General features: G+C 36.6%; 2 protein-coding genes across 2 annotated transcripts in view; one reads left to right on the top strand and one right to left on the bottom strand.

The window, feature by feature from the left end:
• The window catches only part of LOC120540257 (centromere protein P), a 337,335-nt gene that overhangs the window by 87,870 nt on the left and 225,930 nt on the right, over window positions 1–23,535 (top strand). The gene's annotated exons all lie outside the window — the stretch shown is intronic.
• Window positions 8,505–22,173, bottom strand: ogna (osteoglycin, paralog a). Its single transcript, XM_039770861.1, has 6 exons — window positions 21,859–22,173; window positions 18,874–18,934; window positions 17,536–17,700; window positions 10,825–11,027; window positions 9,944–10,039; window positions 8,505–9,564 (listed from the first exon to the last, which is right to left on the bottom strand). Exons 1-6 carry the CDS (start codon window positions 22,030–22,032, stop codon window positions 9,394–9,396), a joined length of 870 nt encoding a protein of 289 aa, XP_039626795.1. The 5' UTR covers window positions 22,033–22,173; the 3' UTR covers window positions 8,505–9,393.

The raw sequence follows: 23,535 nt of genomic DNA, 5'->3' as shown, positions 1-23,535 counted from the left end.
AATACTCACAGTAAAAATCCACAAGTTAATACACACGCTGTCTCTAGAGTTTCTCCATACTGAATCCTCCAGGCACTACTTACAAAAGGTTACATTGACAATCGTGTTACGTTATTTTTAAAATGGTTCCTTTTCTTCTCGATTCATTTTACCCTTGCACCCCTATGGTTTGAGAAGAAGTATGAAAAAATATGAGGTTAACACAGAAAAACAGATCACCAATTTAAGCTTTATCAATAATCGATTTGCCATCAATAATTGTTTTGGTAAAGCCATACTCAGTGTAATCCTCCTTCCATTTTATAATTTTTCCGCCACTAGCCATGATTAAATGAACAGTAAAAAGTAAGAGCGAAGCGAGGGTGACTTATTCAGGCAGGCATATATATGACAGCAACACTCATGACAATGTCAATCAAGTTACGTTATTATTAAAATGTTTCCTTTTCTTTTTCATTACTTCTTTAACACACTACTTCTCCGCTGCGAGGTGCGGGTATTTTGCTATATATATATATATATATATATATATATATATATATATATATATATATATATATATATATGAATGACCTCCAAAGAGCACTGAGACTTTTGATCACGTGACCGAGTCTGCAAAAAATGGGGTCTCCTGCCCAGCGAAAGTCGAGCAGCCAGCACATGCGCATAGCTGTGCCGGCCTTTGAGATGCTGACTGCGCTTCTGCCTTAAGTCAAAGTGAGCACTTTTAATTTTTTTCATCCTCCCCCTGAGCTATAGCCCAGACAAGTGCAAACACGGGACCCCTTTTCTACACTGCGGCAAACTAATATTAAGGCGATTCGCACTTTCTTTTGCACGTATATGATTATGAGGTCATCAGCTTGGATTATGAAGACACGCACAGGAGTGGAGGACTGACAGTGCCATCACAGCCGATTAATGGCAGGGACGTCTCACCAGTCTACATAAGACCCACCGTGACTGTCCCCAAAAGGCACTCATATCGTCAGCAAACACATCTCTCTATACTATATAAAAGAAAAAGGCAAGTTTCCTTACTTTACACCTTTTTTCGTTTTATCCCAAACCAAAGCCTTTCTCTCTTAACACTGCAGAGGACACAAAACTAATTTTCTTTAACTGCTGGTAATGCCGGTAAGGCACATTACCAGAGGCAGAAATTTGGACGTTCACATAGAAAATATAATTTCTATACCACAGCCCTCGTGTAGCGCCTTTCAAAAGGGATCAACTACCAAGAGATGATCCATATACATTTTAGCTGCTGTTAGTACTACTTACCTGTTCTGTTACACCGTCTTTAAAATGTAGTTTACCCGCAACCACTCCAGTAGTGCTCATTGTACCTGTACTTCTTAAAACGTTAATGCTTTACTGTTTAATTACTCATAGACTACATTTTATTATTTTCCCCTTGCACTCAGTGACCAAAGCTATACACACACATATAGACACATACATATATATATATATACACATATATGTACCTGTGTGTATGTTTGTATGTATGTGTATATATATATATATATATATATATATATATATATATATATACACCAGGTAAAAGTCCAAGACCTTTTATTATTTTCTTCAGTGCACCAAGCACCCTCCACACTACTCATATACAATAAACTCACTATAATAAACACAAAACTCTCTCCTCCTCGCCCAGACACTTTGCTCCTCCACCTCCCAGCACAGCTCAGTGTCTGGACTGAGGCACCGTCCTTTTATAGCCACTGACCCGGAGGTATTCCTGTCCCGACAGTCCATAGTTCCTTACTCCTTCCGGTCAGGGCAATCAGTCCTTTCTTTAACCCGGAGCACGTTGTTGCTCCTGTCATGTGACCATGACGTACTCCCGGTCATAGGGCATGAAAGAGCCCATAAGCCCCACACAGCGACTCCTGATGGCCCCAAGGTATCCAGCAGGGTTGTGTAAAAATACTACAAGGTCCATAATGCCCTGCTGGACCTCGGGGCATGATCCTGCTGTCGGGAGAGCTCCTCCTGGTGGCCTGGGGGTGCGGACCGGCATGGAAATCTGGCAATCCTCCACAATATATATATATATATATATATATATATATATATATATATATATACACACACACACACACCTATCTACATTGTGTATATATATTTATACACACACACACATATATATAATTTGTGTGTGTGTATGTATGTATGTATGTGTGTGTATATATGATGTAGATAGGTATGTATATATATATGTGGATATGTAGATTTGTATATATGTATATAGATATGAAGATATGTATGTGTATATATATGTATATATGTATGTGTATATATATTGTGGTCCCCGGCCGGTGCTGGAGTCCGGCTGGGACGCCCAGGAAGACCAGAGGAGGGCTTGTGCCTCCTCCAGACTGCGAGGGGGCGTCCGCCCTGGTTATGTTGGGGGCCTCAGGTACAGGGCTTGGAAGCCCAGCCCTGTAGGGACCCGTGGCCACCGCCAGGCGGCGCCCCGGTGCCTGTAGAAGTCTGGAGCCCAGCACTTCCGCCACACCAGGAAGTGCTGAAGGGAAGAAGACAGTGGACATCCGAAGGGCTTCCGAGTGCACAACCGGCACTTCCGCCACACTGGAGTGTGGCTAGGACTGATTGCCGGGAAGCAGCTGGAGCCCATCCGGGTTCCCATTTAAATCAGCCAGTCAGAGGCAATAGTCGGGTGGAAGAGGACGGAGCTGAGAGAGAGGACGGGAGGCGGCCAGGAGAATGGCATTGGACTTGTGAAGCCTGGACAGTTGGGGGAATCGGTGCAAGAGGCACTGGGGTTTGTGCACGTGAGCACTAGTTGTGTAAATATTGTAAATAAACAAGTGTGCGGTGGAACCAACGATGTCTGTCTGCCTGTGTCCGGGTTCAAGTTCACTATATATATATATATATATATACATATGTGTAGACTCAAACCCATTATGACAGCAGCAATCCAAGCTGTGAGTAAACAGTAAAAAGCAGGCCTGTCAGATGTTGTGGTACATTAACTGATGCAGCTAGACGAAAAAAACTTTGTGACGCTACCGCCAAATACACAAAACAATGACTTTGACAATCATGTTACGTTATTTTTAAAATGTTTCCTTTTCTTTTTCATAGCTTCTTTAACACACAACATTGCTGCAAAGCGCGGGTATTTTGCTATATATATATATATATATATATATATGACAGCAACACTCATAACAGTGATAAAACACTTACATTGACAATCATGTTATTTTTTTTTTTTTAATGTTTACTTTTCTTTTTCATAACTTCTTTAACACACTACTCCGCTGCAAAGCACGGGTATTTTGCTAGTATACTAATAAAAGGCAAAGCCCTCACTGACTGACTGACTCACTCACTCACTCACTCATTCATCACTAAAAATTTGGCAGGCTCATTCCTTACAGCTTACTTACAAAAGTTGGGCAGGTTTCATGTCGAAATTTTACGTGTAATGGTCATAACTGGAATGTATTTTCGTCCATATACTGTACTGTAATAGACTGCAGCTCGATAGCTGTGGGAGGCGGAGTTTCGTATTAAAGCATGTAATCAATCACATTTCAGCCATCATTTGTTGCCAGGCAGAGAGGCTTTCACAATCCGTTGTGGAGGCACTCTAACACAGAATAAATGTCGATTAACCTGTTGCTTCAACCAATCAGATTTTGAGTTGGTGTCAGTCGGGCCCTCTAGCAGGCGTGTGGCAACATCACCGTATTCAGACCCATTGATTGGATACAAGCCGATATGAAGAACTCTATGAGGCCACTGAACGCACCGCAAAGATCGTCTACTACGGCCAACTCTCTATCTCTATATATATACAGTATATATATATATGTCCCGATCTACATACTGTCAAATAAACGAACCACACGCCGTGGCACAACACCAGAGGCTTCGCCTCTAGCGCTGAGGTTTGATTCCCGACATGGGGTGCAGTGAGTTTGTACGCCTGATGAGCCCAGCATAGGTGCAAAACATGTGCCACGTATTGTTTGAATTATTTGACAGTAAAACTTTTTCAATAGATTCAATATATATAAATCAGCGCTTCCCGATTCATTTTACCCTTGCACCCTCTTAGTTTGAGAAGAATTATGAAAAAATATGAGGTTAACGCAGAAAAACAGATCATCAATTGAAGCTTTATAAATAATGGATACTTTATTCGCCATCAATAATTGTTTTGGTAAAGCCCTACTCAGTGTAATCCTCCTTCCATTTTTCTAATTTTTTCGCGACTACCCATGATTAAATGAACGTTAAAAAAGTAAGAGCGAAGTGAGGGTCACTTATTGAGGCAGGCAGGCGACCGCTCAATAGTTTGCAGGCTCGATGTGGTGCGTGTCAAGTTGCTCTACAATGCGTAATCAGATTCGAAAAAATATATCTTTTCAAGTTCTATTTGGATATAAGTAGGTTCTATTTAGTCAACAGAAATATCTTTGGTAGGAATGTAAGTTGAATTTAGTCTTTAAATTTCTATGGTGAAGAAAAATGTATGCAATGATGACTAAATTTAACTTACATTCCTACCAAACATATTTCTGTCGACTGAATAAAAATTATTTATATTTAAAATTTAAATAGAACTTGAACAGATACGATAGTTCATAATACCCTGCACATAAGAGCAGGAGTCATCCATTTTAACAAGCAGTGTATTGCACTGATACGAAATAGCCTGCCCATTTAATTATTTAGGAATGGATAGATAAATAAAAATTTTGAACAAATAATGTTTTTCATTTTTCTTCCTCGATAGATTCTGGCAACCCCAGCAACAGCTGCTCGCACCCCTAAGGGTATATATATATATATAATGTGTGTGTGTGTGTAGATATATATATATATATATATATATATAATAAATAAATATATAGATATACTGTATGTATATTTAAATATACTGTAGATATACAGAAGATATAATGTGTGTGTGTATGTATGTGTGTATATATATATATATATATATATATATAGATATAGATATAGATATAAATATAGATATATATAGAGATATAGAGATATATATATAATATGACAGCAACACTCATAACAGTGACAAAACAATTACATTGACAATCATGTTACGTTATTTTCAAAATGTTTCCTTTTCTTTTTCATTACTACTTTAACCCACTACTTCTCCACTGCGAAGCATGGGTATTTTGCTAGTCTAGTTATACTTGAAGTTAACAATTTTACTGAATGATTTTCAACATTTTTACATCGTCTCCACAGCTTGCAAAAACAACTGGTGATACAGGTAAAATTCCGTTATCACAAACTCCCAGGGACCTAAAAAATATTTCGTTGTAATGAGATTCTGCATTTGTTACTATAGTGCTTTCTTCAATTTGCGTCCAGGCGTTTGCAATAATCAAGTTAATTTTAATCTCCTCCTGCCTACAAGTTTTGCCGATGAGAATTTTTCTCAGCATTTCCTTGCCATAATACACTTTCAGTGTGCAAATTATGCCCAAATCCAATAGCTGAAGCACTTCTGTGCAATTGGATGGGAGGAATTCAACACTAACATAATCTAAATGTAGAAGCATATTGTGTGTAGCACAGTTATCAATCAGAAGCCAAATCATCCTTTTCTTCTTCTTCATATTGTGAGGTTTCTGAACACTTTTGGGATCCCCCTCACCCAATAGGAATGACACGCTGAAGTGCGTCCCGAAGCGTTATTACAGCGTCTGTAGAAGATTGTTTGTCTGTTTTCGGGGCAGGGCAACAGCAGGCTAACAGCACTTCAGTGAAGTGCCACTGAAGCAAATCATAAAAGATCGGAGGTCACTCTTTAAGTCCTTGTCTTGCACTGCAAAACACGAGGCTTAGTCTCAGTACTTTAGTAACGCCAGCTTTATTTTGCTTGAAACAGGAACGGCACAGTTATTTATTGTAGCATGATCTGCCACACTGCTATACACAGACACAACAGTCAGGTAGGGTCGTGGCCAGGTCAGTGACCAAGTATTCCTGTATCTGCATTTACAATGTACGTGCTCCTAACCTTGCATCACCCATCAAGATCTTTTCTGTTTACTTTGGTGAAGAGACGCAGCATAGCGGTGAGCAGTAAGCAAAAGGTGTCACTGAAAACCGCAGAAAACAAAAATGGCAAAAAAAAAAAACAAAACAGTATGAGGAAAGTTCAAAGAAAGAAAAATAATTACAGTGTTTCTGTTTGGGGATCGTTGTGCACGACTGAGCTGCGGCCACAGAACTAACTGCTCTTTGGATGATTCATGCAGGCATTTCAAGGTCTTTTGTGCACTTTGTGGTAATGAAAGTATCTGCTGAATGTACTTCGTAGTAACGAGATTTCTATAGACTCGTGTCATATGGGGAAGCTGTCAGGACATTAAAAATACTTCGTTGTAATGAAAATTTAGTTGTAAAGATAATCATTGTAATGGAATTTTACCTGTATTCTGCTCTGAGAATGCATGAGGTTTTCATTCGATAACTAAGACTATCTTTATTTTAAGGGTAATGTTGATCTAGTCAAAAAGAGAAGTTTAACCCTCAAATTGCACTTTGAACATTTACAGATGAGTGTTTGAGATACTACTTGTATATCAAAGTTTTGCACAGGTTGTTATCCATTCTAACCTCTGAAACCCCCAGTCTTTCAACGTACAAAAAAGCATAGGTCTGGCTCTAAGTCACAGAGTTGCTTGCTAGGAAAGTTTCATTTTTTAATACATGCATGTCAACGTTTTCTTGCTTGTTGACTGCCAACAGCATGATTTCATATCAAAGTGACAGGCAGGTCATTTTCCAGTAAGGGAACATAATGTACAGTATAAGTTACCGGCAATGTGTGAAAAGCAGGTATTGTACAAAATGACTATGACGTTTTTAGGCAATGCATTAATTGCCTGTATTATTTTAATATGCTATATACTTTCCCTACACATTGTATATTCTACCTAGCCATTATACAGAATGACTTGCTGGCTTGCCTTTTGGCATTGCATGGAATGCCTAGAAAATGTCTGAAATTTTAATCATTTCATATTCTGACTTCCCGTTTTTGGCATTACAAAGATTTCGTAGGTATTCTATACAATACCTAATTTCACACATTGACGGTAACATATATTTTATTTATGTTTACGTACAATTCCTTGTAAGTGGATTTATTTTCAAATGGTTTTACATTTCTACTTGTTTTCAATAGCTGATTTTATGTTTTCTTTTTTTATTTTGACTTTCTTTCCTGCACATTTATGAATACAATCTGCTGTCTAAAAATACAATTGAATTAAAAGAAATCTGAGTCTTTGTCAGCCTGGTGGAAAGGAAAAACAAATATGGTAGCGTGTTGACATGTTTAGAGCAGTTGGGTAGAAATCCTTAGAATTCCATGATGTTTTGCCTTTTAAAGAAGTGCTTACTATATTTGCTTATATTTACCAAGCGCTGCAGTGTTAACTTCACACATTTAAATTTACTGCTTTTGTTCCTGCCTTAATTAGTGAATGTTTACTCTTGTGAAATGTTTACCTGTTCTGAGAAGGTTAAAAAATAAGTGAACAAAAATAGAGATTACAATAAATAAGTAAATCTCTTTAAACAGGAGAACAGGTAGAGTATGACAGGATTTTGTTTTCTTATGGTTAATTTACATCACATATTAAGAAAGAAAATGCATACTTTTTGCTAGTTTAATGTTAGTACCATGTCCTGAAGAAAGTGTGAAAGTTATAAATAAATAATGTTTAGCAGAAACGGCTGGTTAATAGTTTCTTTGCAAGGTGGTCATGCCTTATACAAGTGCTTACATGTACCTTCCAAAATGTTTAACTTACTTTCAAAATATATTCAGATAAATACATATATTTAATATATGATTATTGAATCACTGTTATAGGCTTAGTTCACAGCGTTATCATATGCAAAAGCAGAACACAGACCTTATTTATTTCAATAATATTGTATTTTTTTTCCCTGCTAGCAAAGGTTTGCCAGGGAACACAGAGGCAATAATATGGAATAAGACAAAAAAAAGAGTCAGGACAGGTCACCATGGAGTAATCCAATAACAATTTTGACTAGTTTTGTCAACAAATAATGTTTCACAAAGGGCTTCTCCAGGAAGAACCTGATCAAGTTGCATTACTCCTTAAATACCAGCTAGCAGCAATCTCAGAACCCCACCAAATACAGACATACACAATTTACTGCACATACACCTTGGAGCTGAAGGCTTCAGAATGGTTCTGTGTTGCTGGTATACTGCAGTTGTAAACCCAGCCTTTAATACAGTTATAGATCTATTCCTATTTACGTGTATTTTATAATGAAAATATCCCTGGAAGAAATTATAATTCATAGTCTGTTACCTCTTTATACACATAACACAGCATGGTAGGAAGCATTGTTTCTGGACTGGATGATTTTCTTCAGTCGTGACATTTTTCTTGCACATTTAGTGTTTTTAAAATTCCTCATAAACAAACCTTTTAAAAATATTTATTTATTTAAAGATGTATTTTTAACAAATGTTAGTAACAACCAAAACTACAGCTGAAAATCACTAACAACCTAGCATTATATGTTGTAGTTAAATGCTAAATTAATTTAAATACAATATTTATGATGTCATAAGCAGTGTAAACTATTTTGAAGACTTCATGCAGAGAGCCCTTATACAGACATACTGATTAAGCTGAACATTTCTTGTTTCACTTTAGCAAAATTGTCTCTTAATGGTGGGATGATATTTAACCTTACAAATGCTGTCTTCAGATCGACTGTTTTATTCTGTGTGCAGCGTTAAGCAAATATGTTTCATTTTCCTTTTGTAAAACAAGTCTATGTATCCTGTTATGTTTTCTTGGAATGGCCATTTCTGTGGTATTTTGTATTTGAATTTATTAAATGTAAATGTATCAGGCTTGGTAGAAATGGTTTTTCCATAGAAATACAGGTTCTTAGAAAGCTTCATTGCAACTTTTAGTTTCTTGCTCAAAAGGAATAACATTATTTGCTATCCTAGTTTCCAGGCATATGTCGATAAATAGGGTTTAGAAATTATATACTAATAACCATAATTACCAGTAATTACAGTTAAACAAGAGTCACTGGTGTTTATTTCAGTTCCTCTCTCAAGAATTACATCTAAAATTATATAAAAAGTGATCACGAGTTTGTTTGGCACTCAACTAAAGTGGCTCTGATCAGCAGTCAAAACACATTATACATACAGAACCTCAAAATGGAGTAAGGAAATATAAACTTTTTAAAGAGCATGTTGCTGATTTAATTTTCCTCTCTACTTTTGTTTTTAATGCATCATAGTGTACATCAAAAGCTAAAACATCAAATGCATGTGTTTTGTCTGGTTCAGATATATCTCCCAATCGGCAGATTTTTCAGGCAGGTGAAGCTGTTAGGGTACTTGGCCAATAGGACTGGATTTCCTTCTAACCTGATCTCATCCAGTTTGTCTCGAATGTAATGGGTGGTGTTAGATTTGCAGAAAGTTTCATCAGAGACTGCAGTTATGTTGTTGTTCTGAAATAAGAAAGGAAAGATCATGATATTACAAGGTGGCATTTGCTATTTGTAAGCAGTAAAGAATTGCTTTATTCAGTATGTGTTAGCATTACAACTGTTTGGGCAACAGAATTAGAAAAAAGTTTAAGGTTTTCAATATTTTATTTCCAAGGAGTGTTTTTTGGCCCATTGAGTTAACGTTCCAGTAGTATGACTTTCATTATGAATAGTTGATGATTTACAGATTACAATGTCAGAAGTTGACATATTATGGGTGTTCCTAATAAGACTGATTTGCACTTTTAAATATATAGTGAAATGTTCTCTAGGCTTTAGTTAAATCATTTTGGTTAAATGTGTTATGAGGAATGGAGAAGAAGGTTTTGTCATTACTAACCTGAAAATGTAGAATGCGTAGGGTTTCCGGAAGAAAAGAGGGTACACTTTCAAGTTCATTGTTGGCTAAATAAAGGTATGAGAGGTTGTTCAGTTTCTGCAATGGAAAAAGAAAGTTATTATGTCCATACATCAATATATGTACATTATAGTGAGTTTCTAAGAGAGGTGTTTTATATTGCGCAATTTCAAAGTTCAAATATGAATTTGTACTATCGACACTGTAGGCATAAAATATTTGTAGAGAGAATTAACAAAATAAGAATTCTATTAGCCTGGCATGAAGTAGAATTTTATCGCATGAAAGCTTAAAATTATACAGTATATTCATATTTTTTTAATAAAACCAAGTTTTGTGAATCTTTTTCATTAAGTTTGAATCCCAGCAGTGGTAGAATGAGTGCTTCTCTGCCGGGCCCTTACGCAAGGCCTATAATCTGCAATTGCTCCTTGGGTGCTGTACAATAGCTCAATAGCCGACCCTGTGCTTTGACCCCAAGTTTCTTTCTTCCTCTCTATTTGTTTCTGGAGAGTAAGTTGGGGTATGCGGAAAATGGCAAATTCCTAATGCAAGAAATTGTTTACTGTATGGCAAATAAAGTGATAGCATTGCAATATCTTTGCATATTTCATTACTAGCATATATTTTTAATTAACTTTAACTTGTAGCTTTTAATATCTGTTAATTCTGAATAGTGTTTGCAATTGAATAAAATGCATAGCAGATGTTTTAATGACTTAAAACCCTCAATACTTCTACTATTTCCCTAAAAGCCTAATAATGCCAGTACACTCGTAGAAAATATTAAGAATTGTTTTGTGGTAGAACAGTAAGTAAAGAGAAACATGTGTGTTCACCTGTTAATTCAGTGAAATATATACCTTGAAAACATTTGCTTTGATGCCCTTATTTTTAATCCTGTTATGATTCATGTTAAGAGAGGTCAACTTTGCTGGCAGAGCAGGGATCTTGACCAGTCTGTTTTCAGCCAAGGATAATTCTTCAAGTAGGGGAAGCTTTGAGAATGCACCATCTTCTATTTCTTCTATCAAGTTTCCACTAAGATCAATTCTCTTTAATGTAGCTGTAGAAGGAAACACAATATTGTAGATTACATTTACAGCCATAAAATAATGCATTTTAGTTTTATGTGTGCTTTGTCCTTAATAGTGTTGATTTGTTACATTTGCCAAAGCATTTTTTGTAGTGAATTTGTTGAATTTGTGGGGGATCTTGTTTACTAAATTTTTCAACGAAATACACCATGCAGCTGGCATAGGGAATTTTTTTTTCCCAGCACCCCATGATGCTTTGCAAGGAAAGTGTGGCCTCACAGAGCTGTAGCTGCCAATGCCGGATTGAGCTCTCACTCCAAGTGGTTCTCAAACTGTGCACCATGACAAATAGAGAGAGAAAATAATTTAACACTAGAAGCACTAAAAGTATCCAGATGTGAATCAATGTCTCTTTTCTGCAGCTCGCAGTTCCCTATATTTATATATCTTTTGCCATGTATGTTATGTCTGTGAAAACATTCTAAGTGAGCTGCAATCATTCGCTTATCACTCCGTCCACAATATTTCATGTCACGGGTCTCCTTTGCCCACGTAAACGTGATGCTGGCTATACCTTTTGTATACTGACAGCTTTGTTGTCAAACAAATGGCACACTTTGTGTAGAACTGCATCATGTGTTATAACTTATAGGTAATTTATAAGTATGTGTGATGTCAGCACCCGAATGGTACTCCAGCCAGATTCGCACTTTGCATGTGTTAATATATATATATATATATATATATATATATATATATATATATAAAAAATAATATATATATATGAAAATAATATATATATGAAAATAATGAAAATACATACATATATATATATAATATATGTATGCATGTGTGTGTGTGTATGTATATATATATATATGTATGTATTTACATTATTTTCATTTGAGGGGTACATTAGTTGAACATAATGAAAATTGTGATTTTTTTTTTTGTTGTTTTTATGTATAAATTCATTGCACATTGTGTCTTCTGTGCTAGATTAAGCATGTTATGTTCCTTGCTGTGTTGTGCAGATACAAAACACTGATCCCTTGCATAACAGGCTCCATTGGTGTGTGCTAGTCATAGTTGTAGAAACTTGAGAGCTGCTGAGAAAGATAAAGGTTTTGGTGTGCTGTGGACTCAGAGCATGAATTTTATCTCCAGAAAGCACGGTGGAACAGTGGTTAGCACTGCTGCTTCACAGCTTAGGTTACATTTTTGGCCACAATTAAACAATCTAGTAGAGGTTGGTGGGATAGAAAAAAGGATATCACCATATAGTTTAAAATTATCACAGTTATGGTATATATTATGGTGTAATCTTTGTGAATATACTTTTTATACTGATTCCAGTTTCTGTTGGCCCAGTTTTATAAACTGCCAATAGCTCTACTGTGATGTTTCTTTTTAAGGACCTTTTAAACTACACTTTAAATCAACTAAACTAATAATACATTTATATAGCACCTTTCTCATGCTTAAAGCGCTTCACAGAATTTCAAAATGAACAACAAGAAAATGGCATAAAAAAGATCAAATACACAACATTGAATACAACATAATATCAGAATAAAATACTAAATAAATGCAGTAAACTTAAAGCTTTGAATTAGAATAACAGATAATACATCACAATAAAATGCAAAAATACAAATACTACAAGAAAACACTGAACAAATAACATAATTTGTGTTATAAATAAAAATCACCCTGAGCACATGAACAGACAGTAAATTGAAAGGAGGGGCAGAGTGTTAGAGTTAATTAGGTTTTATTTATTTTTTAAAGAAGTATTTGCATCAGTAGGTCTAATTAAGTTATATTCAAAATATTTTTATTGTGCAAAATAAGAACTTACTTAGAAATCATATCATTAAAAAGACAAATCATTTTTAAAAATGTGTACTGTATAGTCTAGGCAAAATAGAAAAAATATTAACAATAAAAATAAATATTCAAAGAGCTGTTCTTCCCAATTGCTTTGGTTCTCCATTGAACAAAAACAAGCAAACCTAAATACACTTAATTGTTATCTTTCAAAACACCTGTATGAAAATGAAATAAAATTATATAAAGACAAATAATATACTGTGACTCAATACTGCCTTGTACACATACAGCCTACTAAAGAAAGCTTTCACACTTGTTACGTAACTGGTTTTCAAAATCCTATTTCTACAGAAATCAATGGTTATGGACAATTCTCTCTATTATAATAAAAAAAATCGTGGGACAAGATGAGACATTACTTTTTCAAAGAGATACTAACACGCCCTGCAAGACGAGACTTTGTGCCAAGAGATTTAACCAGGCCCGGGGCCGGAAATAAAAGGCAAAGAGTAGATGACAAAGTAGAATGTCGTAACGAATTCAAAAACGTTGGCGTGATACACATGCAGAGCAGGTTAGAGATAATGAAAGTACTAAAATTTGAAAGTCTCTAAAAAATGATAGTAAAGATCGCTTTAGTGCAAACAAATGGAAATTATTACTCAGGGAAATAACGGAATAGCAAAAAGAAATTGAATAAATTGTTTAATTTTTAAACTTTAAGTCGGAGACTTGTAGATAGTCTAATTTCTGTTGCCATCAGGGAAAAGTAGTGTTTCTTCCCAATGAAGAGGAGTAAATGAAAATCAATACGTGACCGGCAGAGATGTGAAGTGGATAGCGCAGGCTGAGGTGGTTGCAGAGCGAAGCCCCCTAGTTTTTAAAAAGATATTGTAACGAAGAAACATAACTATTTGTATGAAGCAAAATGTCTCCAGTTCCATTGTTTTCTGACTTTGAAGATATATACAGCATTTCAACTTACATATATCAAAAAATGTAAAAGCTTACTGTTGCCTACTTCTCCTCTCCTCCCGTTCCACCCTCCACGCCTGAGCACCGCATGGACGATTGTGTGTTGGTTCGTTCCGTGCATTGGTTAAAACCCAATGAAGGAAGCAGTCTTTAAAAACCAATAAGCCCTGTGCCTCTGTTTCATTACCGTCTCACCTGCTTCACCAATGCAGGCCCTGCAACAGTCGAGAGCTCTCTCAGCAGCTGACCTTTTCTGTGCCTGACCGGTTCACACAGAGGCACCACATGACCAGGCGGTGTGTATGCTTCGAGAACGAGGGTGGACACGACAAGACTATCTAAGAAGAGGCATGTTTGTCACGGATGTAAATCGCTGTATGCAGCGTGTAAAACAATTTATCGCGAATGTGAATCGCTGTATGCAGCGTGTAAAATGCTGTATTGTATGTTGCCCTCTCCAGAGTTACATCTTTTCATTCACCTACAGTCGTATACACAATTAAGTGAGCAGTCTTTAAAAACCGAGTTTTCGGTTACAACGCACGACCGCGTGCACCATAGTAAACTGTTTTACACGCTATATACAGAAATTTGCATCCGCGACAAACATGCGTCTTCTTAGATGCTCCTGCACTTTGTACACACCCCCCTCCCACCTGGCTGCTACCGTGGTCAGGTGTCTTGGTGGATTATATATAGAAAGGCAGCCAAAACCACATTGAGCAATGAAAAGTCTATGTGAGTCACAGGTGCATCTGGACTGTACAAAGACGACAACGACTTGAGTGACGAGTTGGAGGTGGGCACATGAGCAGGCAGTGCATACTGGACGAGAAATCAGCAGACTAGCATGACAGAGGGAACGGAGTGGACATCCTTCTCCTCTCCTCCCATTCCACCCTCTGCGCCTGAGCGCTGCACGGACGATTGTGTGTTGGTTCGTTCCGTGCATTGTTACAATGTTGCTTTTCTTGCTGATTTATTACATTACCAATTTTTCAAATGTTAATTTTCTCCCAGTGCTTAAAAATTATTAAAAAACCGGCCTGATTATGCGGCGTATGGTACGCCGCGGGTTGGCTAGTATACTTTAAATGAAAGTGTTTTATTGAGTTAACAAGAAAACTTCATAACTGTATCAACAACAATAGAAATGTATGGAATAAAAATTTTATAACTATACTTGCTCTGGTCCTGTTCAGCCTATATACATCGGACTTCCAATACAGCTCCTGCCACGTGCAAAAGTTTGCTAATGACACTGCTATTGTGGGCTGAATCAGAAGTGGGCAGTAGGAGGAGTATAGGAAGCTAATCAAGGACTTTGTTAAATGGTACAACTCACACCACTTACATCTGAACACCAGCAAAACCAAGGAGCTGGTGGTGGATTTTAGGAGACCCAGGCCCCTCTTGAACCCCGTGATTATCATAGGCGACTGTGTGCAGAGGGTACAGACCTATGAATACCTGAGAGTGCAGCTGGATGATAGATTGCACTGGACTGCCAATACTGATGTTCTATGCAAGATAGGACAGAGCCGACTACACTTCCTTAGAAGACTGGCGTCCTTCAACATCTGCAATAAGACGCTGCAGATGTTCTATCAGACAGTTGTGGTGAGTGCCCTCTTTTATGCGGTGGTGTGCTGGGGAGGCAGCATAAAGAAGAAGGACGCCTCACGTCTGGACAATCTGGTGAGGAAGGCAGGCTCTATTTTAGGCATGGAGCTGGACAGTTTGACATCCATGGCAGAGCGACAGGCACTGAGCAGGCTCCTGTCAATCATGGAGAATCTCCAGACAGAGCAGCAGCTTCAGTGACAGACAGCTGTCACTGTCCTGCTCTCCTGACAGACTGAGGAGATCGTTGCACACTATGCGACTTTTCAGTTCCACCCAGGGAGGTAAACATTAACATTATACAAAGTTATTGTCTGTTTTACCCACATTTTTATCACTCTTTAATTTATTATTGTTTATTTTTATAAGTATGCTATTGCTGGAGTTTTTGAATTTCCCCTTGGGATTAATAAAGTATCTATCCATCCATCCTTTACTTGAAAGCTTTAAAGGCCTTGGGTGCCTCTCTGGAGAAGCCATTGATACATCTTATTCTTCCTAGTAGCCATGCAACAGCTGGTAGTTTGTTTGCACTGAATTTGCAAGTTTAATATGTGTGTGTAGCATTTAACGTGAGGAAGCAGATCACCTGAGCTGCAACATGCATTTTCGCTGCATTGTCAGTGACTGACACTTGCTCCTCAGTGACATTACTAAGTAGCTTGGTCACATTAGCCCCAGTATATCTTTCATACATAATTTCTTATAAAGTTGATTCTCTTCATAAGCATTGCGACCTGTAAACTATAAATATGATATAACTGAAGAGTAACATAGAGTGACATGGAAATAAAATACAAGATATAATTTCCCTATATAAATGTACTGTGCAATATGCGGAAATTTCCATATACTGTATATGAGTTTTTATTACTAATGAATTTCTTAAAGTGTCAAATACTGTTTTTCTTATATCAGTCCTGTATTCCACTGTTCTAGATCAGCTACATCCTTCAGTGAAACATGATGTAGATTATAAAGTATAATAAAGGTACTATACGTTGCTGCCTTAAAGCGTTTAAAAAAAAACAAAAAACTTTTAACAGCTGTATATATAAATTGAAGCCTATATGAATGTTTGAGTCATATTACAAGTAAGCAAATAAATTATTTATTTTACATAAGTGTTTTCATCCAGGAATATAACCCCAATGAACCGTGGAGGTACATATTGTTTTGGTACTTATAAAATAAAACATACTTGCTTACTTTTGAACATGCTATACATAATTGTCCACAAGTAAAACATTCCTTTATTACACCAATTCCTGTTTTTTTTTCCTGTAATTCCTAATGACTTGATTTTTGTTGATGGTCATTGCAAAACTCAATTTTACAGAAAAGTGTATTCTTTTGAATTGAAATGGGTAGTTTGTAAGAATAATATGAACGCTGAGTATATATTATTATTAGATGTTTTCAGTTTTAATGTGTTTGCACCGTTCACTCAACTACGGTATTTTCAGGTTTTTTGTTAGTTTTATGTTGTCTCCCTTTAAAGTCCACAGATGTGTATGTATATGCTAAACAGGTTCTTGAAGTGGATATACATAAGTGCCGGTGCCCTGTGTGTAACACTGATGCATGAATGTGAAGATAGAGTACCACTATCTAAGAGTGACATTTCTCCCTTGGAGTTTCCAGATTAGAAACTTACAGATTGTGTCCTTGCTGTTTATTGAAATAAGAATCTTTAGAAAATATTTTTATTCAATTTTTATTGGACGTACCACATATATTCAGCTTTAAGATATCCATATGTGTTGCCATACTTAATATTACTGGTTCAATTTGGAATTTCCAGTCAACCTAATATGCACATCTTTTGGGAGCTAAGTAAAGCACAGCACACAGATTAAAACCCAAACATACATGAGTAAATGGGATTCTGACCCAGAAGTCTTGAGACCTCTAGACTAACATTATTGTCCTCAGAAAAATTAAACAGTATGGAGTTAAATTCATTAGTTTGTTTAAATCAAATTTTTGGTTATGTGTTAATTTTGCTGATATATACAAAAATTGTATATAACTTTATTATGAGAAATGCACAACGATGTCACAAACAATAACACTACTATACATTCCCTGCAAGACTTTACTTACGAATATCACTGAAGTCTTTTACTTCAATTTTTTTTATCTTGTTAAATCTGGCATATAAATAGGCTGTCTCCTTTGGCAGTGCTGGAACTCTGTCAATAGATGGTGAAACCTCTTCACAGTACACTGATCCACTCAAGCATACACACAGAAGGCAAGTTGGTAATTCTGAAAGAGTGAAAAGCATTGTCACAAAATCGCAGTGTTTATAGCTTTGTTTTATCACAATATTAAATATTTAATATTAAATATTAAAATAGCAAATCTATTCATGCATCTGTGTGTTCTTTTTTTCTGCGCTTTTTCCATTACTGGTTTGTGTAAGACATATCAGAAAAATAAGGCAGAAACCAACCCTGGATGGCATGGCAGTCCATCACTAAGCACACGAATATTCACAGCCATGCCTTCACCTGATCCAGAACAATTCAGATTCCATAATCAACCTAGAATGTAATTTTATTGGAATGACTTTGATGTAACCCAGACAAACACAGAGGGAATGTTCATTATGCACTAGTAGACAGGCACGCATTTAGGCTTAGGTCCCTGGAGTTCAGAGGGAACAGCTCTTACCTCTGTGCCACTGTGTTAGATAATTTATTATCTAATTAACAGATACACACGTCAAGGTGTATGCACAACACCAAGGTCAGTTGCTCTGTGTAGTTCTTTAGAGAGCTGTGCTGTTTTTTTTGTATGGTGTATTTTTGTAATACAGATGCCTATCAAGTGAGTATGTAGCTGTAAGCTCACATATAATGTGATAGTAGAACACTAGGTGATTCTATATACCACTAAAATCATGTGGTTTTAATCTACATAATTTTTCGGCCTTCTGTATTGTGAAATTTGCCAAAGAATCACCAATTTGATTTATTCATAATGTCTCGAAGAGCCAAGATCAGTCTCACATCACTACACTTTAATACACTTTTTTACAGATTTATAAAATGAGCAGTTCCCTAAACTCAGCAGGCAGAGAGTGTGGTACATCTTAGAGTATCTGTTTAAAGAGTTGAGCTTGCCTTGAATGCACTCCGATCACATAATAAAATTCGTAAAGGATACTTCATATTGAATAACAAATTTTAAATATTTATAAGTCAGTGTACTGGTATAATGGTTACTTCTTGTGTTTACTTTCAAACTATGTGTGAAAAAGTGTCATTTCCACTCAGTATATGCCTTTTGGCCACATTTGCACCAATGTAACATGAAAAACTGACCTAAAAAGGTAGGTAAAGGAATGTATGCAGATAAGGTTGCCTTTTTTCCATAAGAGAATGTTGAAAGAGAAAAGTGGGACATGCAACATCTGAATATAATAGTCTTATTTACCTGGTTCTGTTCCTGGGCCACGTGCTGCACCTCCAGTATCTATTGATTCATTCACTGCTTTCTGTTGAGAGAACAAACATAATGTATTTTATTGTTCCATGTTAGTCTGTTTTGATGGTACAGTATAAATTTCCTTATAACTTGAGTCATGTAACAACAGAAAGACTGGACTAAAAGCTACTTCAGTGTTTTGTGAAATCTCTGGAGATTTCCTTATTGATAGTTTTCTGTGCTCTAATTTGAAAATATAACCTGACAGAAATCTTAAGTTGGAAGCCCAAAGAATCTTTGTGTTGACAGCTATACTGTATGTTTGTCTCATTTTGTTAGACCTTATAGAAAATATTTTGAATCTTTCTTTTGTTTCTGGTGATATACAGTGCATCCGGAAAGTATTCACAGCGCATCACTGTTTCCACATTTTGCTATGTTACAGCCTTATTCCAAAATGGATTAAATTCATTTTTTTCCTCAGAATTCTGCACACAACACCCCATAATGACAACATGAAAAAGGTTTACTTGAGGTTTTTGCAAATTTATTAAAAATAAAAAATTGAGAAAGCACATGTACATAAGTATTCACAGCCTTTGCCATGAAGCTCAAAATTGAGCTCAGGTGCATCCTGTTTCCCCTGATCATCCTTGAGATGTTTCTGCAGCTTAATTGGAGTCCACCTGTGGTAAGTTCAGTGGATTGGACATGATTTGGAAAGGCACACACCTGTTTATATCAGGTCCCACAGTTGACAGTTCATGTCAGAGCACAAACCAAGCATGAAGTCAAAGGAATTGTCTGTAGACCTCCGAGACAGGATTGTCTCGAGGCACAAATCTGGGGAAGGTTACAGAAAAGTCCCAATGAGCACAGTGGCCTCCATCGTCCGTAAGTCAAAGAAGTTCAAAACCACCAGGACTCCTTCTAGAGCTGGCCGGCTATCTAAACTGAGCGATCGGGGGAGAAGGGCCTTAGTCAGGGAGGTGACCAAGAACCCGATGGTCACTCTGTCAGAGCTCCAGAGGTCCTCTGTGGAGAGAGGAGAACCTTCCAGAAGGACAACCATCTCTGCAGTAATCCACCAATCAGGCCTGTATGGTAGAGTGGCCAGACGGAAGCCACTCCTTAGTAAAAGGCACATTGCAGCCCGCCTGGAGTTTGCCAAAAGGCACCTAAAGGACTCTCAGACCATGAGAAACAAAATTCTCTGGTCTGATGAGACAAAGATTGAACTCTTTGGTGTAAATGCCAGGCGTCACGTTTGGAGGAAACCAGGCACCGCTCATCACCAGGCCAATACCATCCCTACAGTGAAGCATGGTGGTGGCAGCATCATGCTGTGGGGATGTTTTTCAGTGGCAGGAACTGGGAGACTAGTCAGGATAAAGGGAAAGATGACTGTAGCAATGTACAGAGACATCCTGGATGAAAACCTGCTCCAGGGCACTTTTGACCTCAGACTGGGGCGACGGTTCTTCTTTCAGCAGGTCAACGACCCTAAGCACACAGCCAAGATATCAAAGGAGTGGCTTCAGGACAACTCTGTGAATGTCCTTGAGTGTCCCAGCCAGAGCCCAGACTTGAATCCGATTGAATATCTCTGGAGAGATCTTAAAATGGCTGTGCACCGACGAATCCCATCCAACCTGATGGAGCTTGAGAGGTGCTGCAAAGAGGAATGGACGAAACTGGCCAAGGATAGGTGTGCCAAACTTATGGCATCATATTCAAAAAGACTTGAGGCTGTAATTGCTGCCAAAGGTGCATCGAAAAAGTATTGAGCAAAGGCTGTGAATACTTATGTACATGTAATTTCTCAGTTTTTTTATTTTTAATAAATTTGCAAAACCTCAAGTAAACTTTTTCACGTTGTCATTATGCGGTGTTGTGTGTAGAATTCTGAGGAAAAAAAATGAATTTAATCCATTTTGGAATAAGGCTGTAACATAACAAAATGTGGAAAAAGTGATACGCTGTGAATACTTTCCGGATGCACTGTAGTTTGTCACTTATGGAGGGTGAAAGATAATTATCCCTCCCTTAGAATTTGTGTAAATAGAGTAAATGCTTTTCCCTTTGTTTTTAATAGATGTTAAGAATGTAAGTTGTAAAAGTATGAACTTTCTGTTTAGTTTTTTTTTCCATTTAAGACAGCATTCAATATTACCTAGAATACAAGTATATAGGAAATGTACCCCTACAGAAATGATAAATAGACAACAGCAAATTAAACCTAATGGTTGATAATGAATATGTAGTTAATATATTTAATGTAATTGTATCTTTTAGGAAAAATGTAGTACTGTATTTCATAGATTCAGGGAGCAGGAGTTGTATATATGGTAAATACACAGCATGTGGAAAATACAATTCTTCTCAGAGCTAATCCCAATGCTTTGCACTTGAACTAACAGATGTATTTCATTCCATTGCATGTAGGACCACAACGTGGCAAATTAAATTAATGGAGGTTGAGGAATTCAGTCTTAAGAGCATTTTAATACATTGTTTCCAAAGCCTGAGCTGTGTAGGAATAGAAATGTATTTGGAACTTGGCCAATATATGAAAACATACGTAAAAGGAAAGAGTTACTGAAGACTGTATTAAAATCTTAATAAACAGATTGCTAAGCCCACTAAACTATATATGAAAATTAATAATGCAGCTGAAAACAATAAGTTGCACTGTATTTTGAAACATATACTTGTAGTCTGAATATAATTTTGAGTGTTTCTTTTAGAGCAATGAGATGCACAATGATTGATTTTAATCATATATTTTTTACTTTTGATGTGTTTTTCCAAGTTTCTACGGAATGCTTAGATGCTAAGAACACACATAAAATGTTTAGTGGTAGTGCTTAAGCTATATAGACAATCCTACATTAAAATAAACAAAGACAAGTTACTATTTTGAAATGACTAGTTACATGCTGTTAAAATCATTGCAGAGTATTTTTCTCAGCAAATGTAGTTAAATATTAATACCTTTTGTCTTTTCAGCTTGTGAAGTGCTTCTCCAGTGTTTAAGGAATCCTCTCTAAGCACTTTAGAAGTTAATTCTTCTTTGTCTGAAGGTCTCCAGATGCTTTTCTTTATAGTGCTCGAGAATACCCATGAAACAAGTATAAATGAAAAAAATATTCGTGCCAACATTGCCATTTTGCTGCAATTGATCTTTCTAAATCTTACTGCTCATGAAGCAGTGCGGTCTGAGGTTTGGTAGAATAGGTTCTTGGTGTCTGTTTTCTTTTTTTCTTCCCCACTCCTTAAAAAAAGCTCATCTGTCAAATCAGTATTTAAGGCCTTTTGTGAATTGCTGCCAGGGGATTCTGGAGCATGCATTAATGGAACAGACTTTAACCCGCTGTATCCCATCACCATAAATGCACTTGGATTATTCACTAGCTTGCAAAGCACACTTCTGGCTCAGTTCAGCTGTGCTTTTTCAGTTATTTCCGATGACCCTGAATTACATTAAGTGGGCCTGAGAATGTCAATCCCTTTATGTTTTTAAGGAGTAGTTATTATACCCATTATGTTGGTATTTTATAGTTTCAAACATGTAATACTTGTGCCAATCACATTTTTAACAAATTGACCAGAGACAAACACAACTAGTAGTAACTCAGTTCACAACTGAAATGAATGTATGTTATGCACTTGCATAAACTTTTTAGCTATACCACAAGGAGACTTTAAACTTAAATGTGTTACTGTGCGCTCCAAATCACAATGATTCTCTTTTTTCTTGCAAAACTTTGCCTCTTGGCCTTTTTCTTGGTGCAGTTTTACTATAAACTTATAACTGGTTTCCCTATGAGTTACATGCTTATAGGCAGGACATTCATTTGACATGTGTTATAGGACATCTAAAATGCATAAGTTTAAAAGATAGTGCTGATTCTTGTGCGTCTTAACTATAAAGCACAAAACAGTCTGTTGAATTCTAGGCCATGTTACTCTTCCACCTGTGCTGGCCTGCACTTTTATACAACATTTGCTGATGAATTTGTGTTTTTTGATCTAGGACCTTTGTAAGCTTTCATTTAGTTTACTTTGTATTTGGTATCTGGATTCCTTCAAACATCCTGCAGCATAAAAATGGGTTAAAATCACAGGCAACTTAAGTAATTACTTAGGAATGTGCTTACTTAATTAGTTACATACTGCTGAGTGTCTGTTTGCTTTTCTTTACACATGTGAGTGCATATGGCATATGTAAATAAATGAAAAGCAGTTTGTCACCAAAACAATGAATGCCTTTATCAAGCTTAAGCTTAAACTTTAAACTTGCAGAATTGCAGGGGTGATAGTAAAACATTGATTGTGACAGCAGATACAAGTATTGCGGTTTCTAATTTATTGTTATAGTATATTAAAAGTAAGATGTGACCCTGTACTTAGGATATAGCGGGTTGGATAATGGATGGATGTTCCTTTTTTAAAGATTTGTAGGGTTTCTTTTGCTAAAAAACTGATGTTGTGTCTTCTGTAAAATTCATTACACTAATTTTGGGCCTGTTCACTTCTAATGTTACCATATTTGATAACTTGGTGAATGCCCTTTCTTCAGAGCATTTTATTTTTAACACATCATGCGTGTTATGTAGTGAATTTTTTTACATCTTCCAGGTTATGATTATCAACTTACAGGTACAATGA

The sequence above is a fragment of the Polypterus senegalus genome, chromosome 12 (assembly GCF_016835505.1).
Source record: "Polypterus senegalus isolate Bchr_013 chromosome 12, ASM1683550v1, whole genome shotgun sequence".
Lineage (NCBI taxonomy): Eukaryota > Metazoa > Chordata > Cladistia > Polypteriformes > Polypteridae > Polypterus > Polypterus senegalus.
Note: the sequence above shows the minus strand (reverse complement) of the source record. Positions and strands in the feature narration are given on the sequence as shown.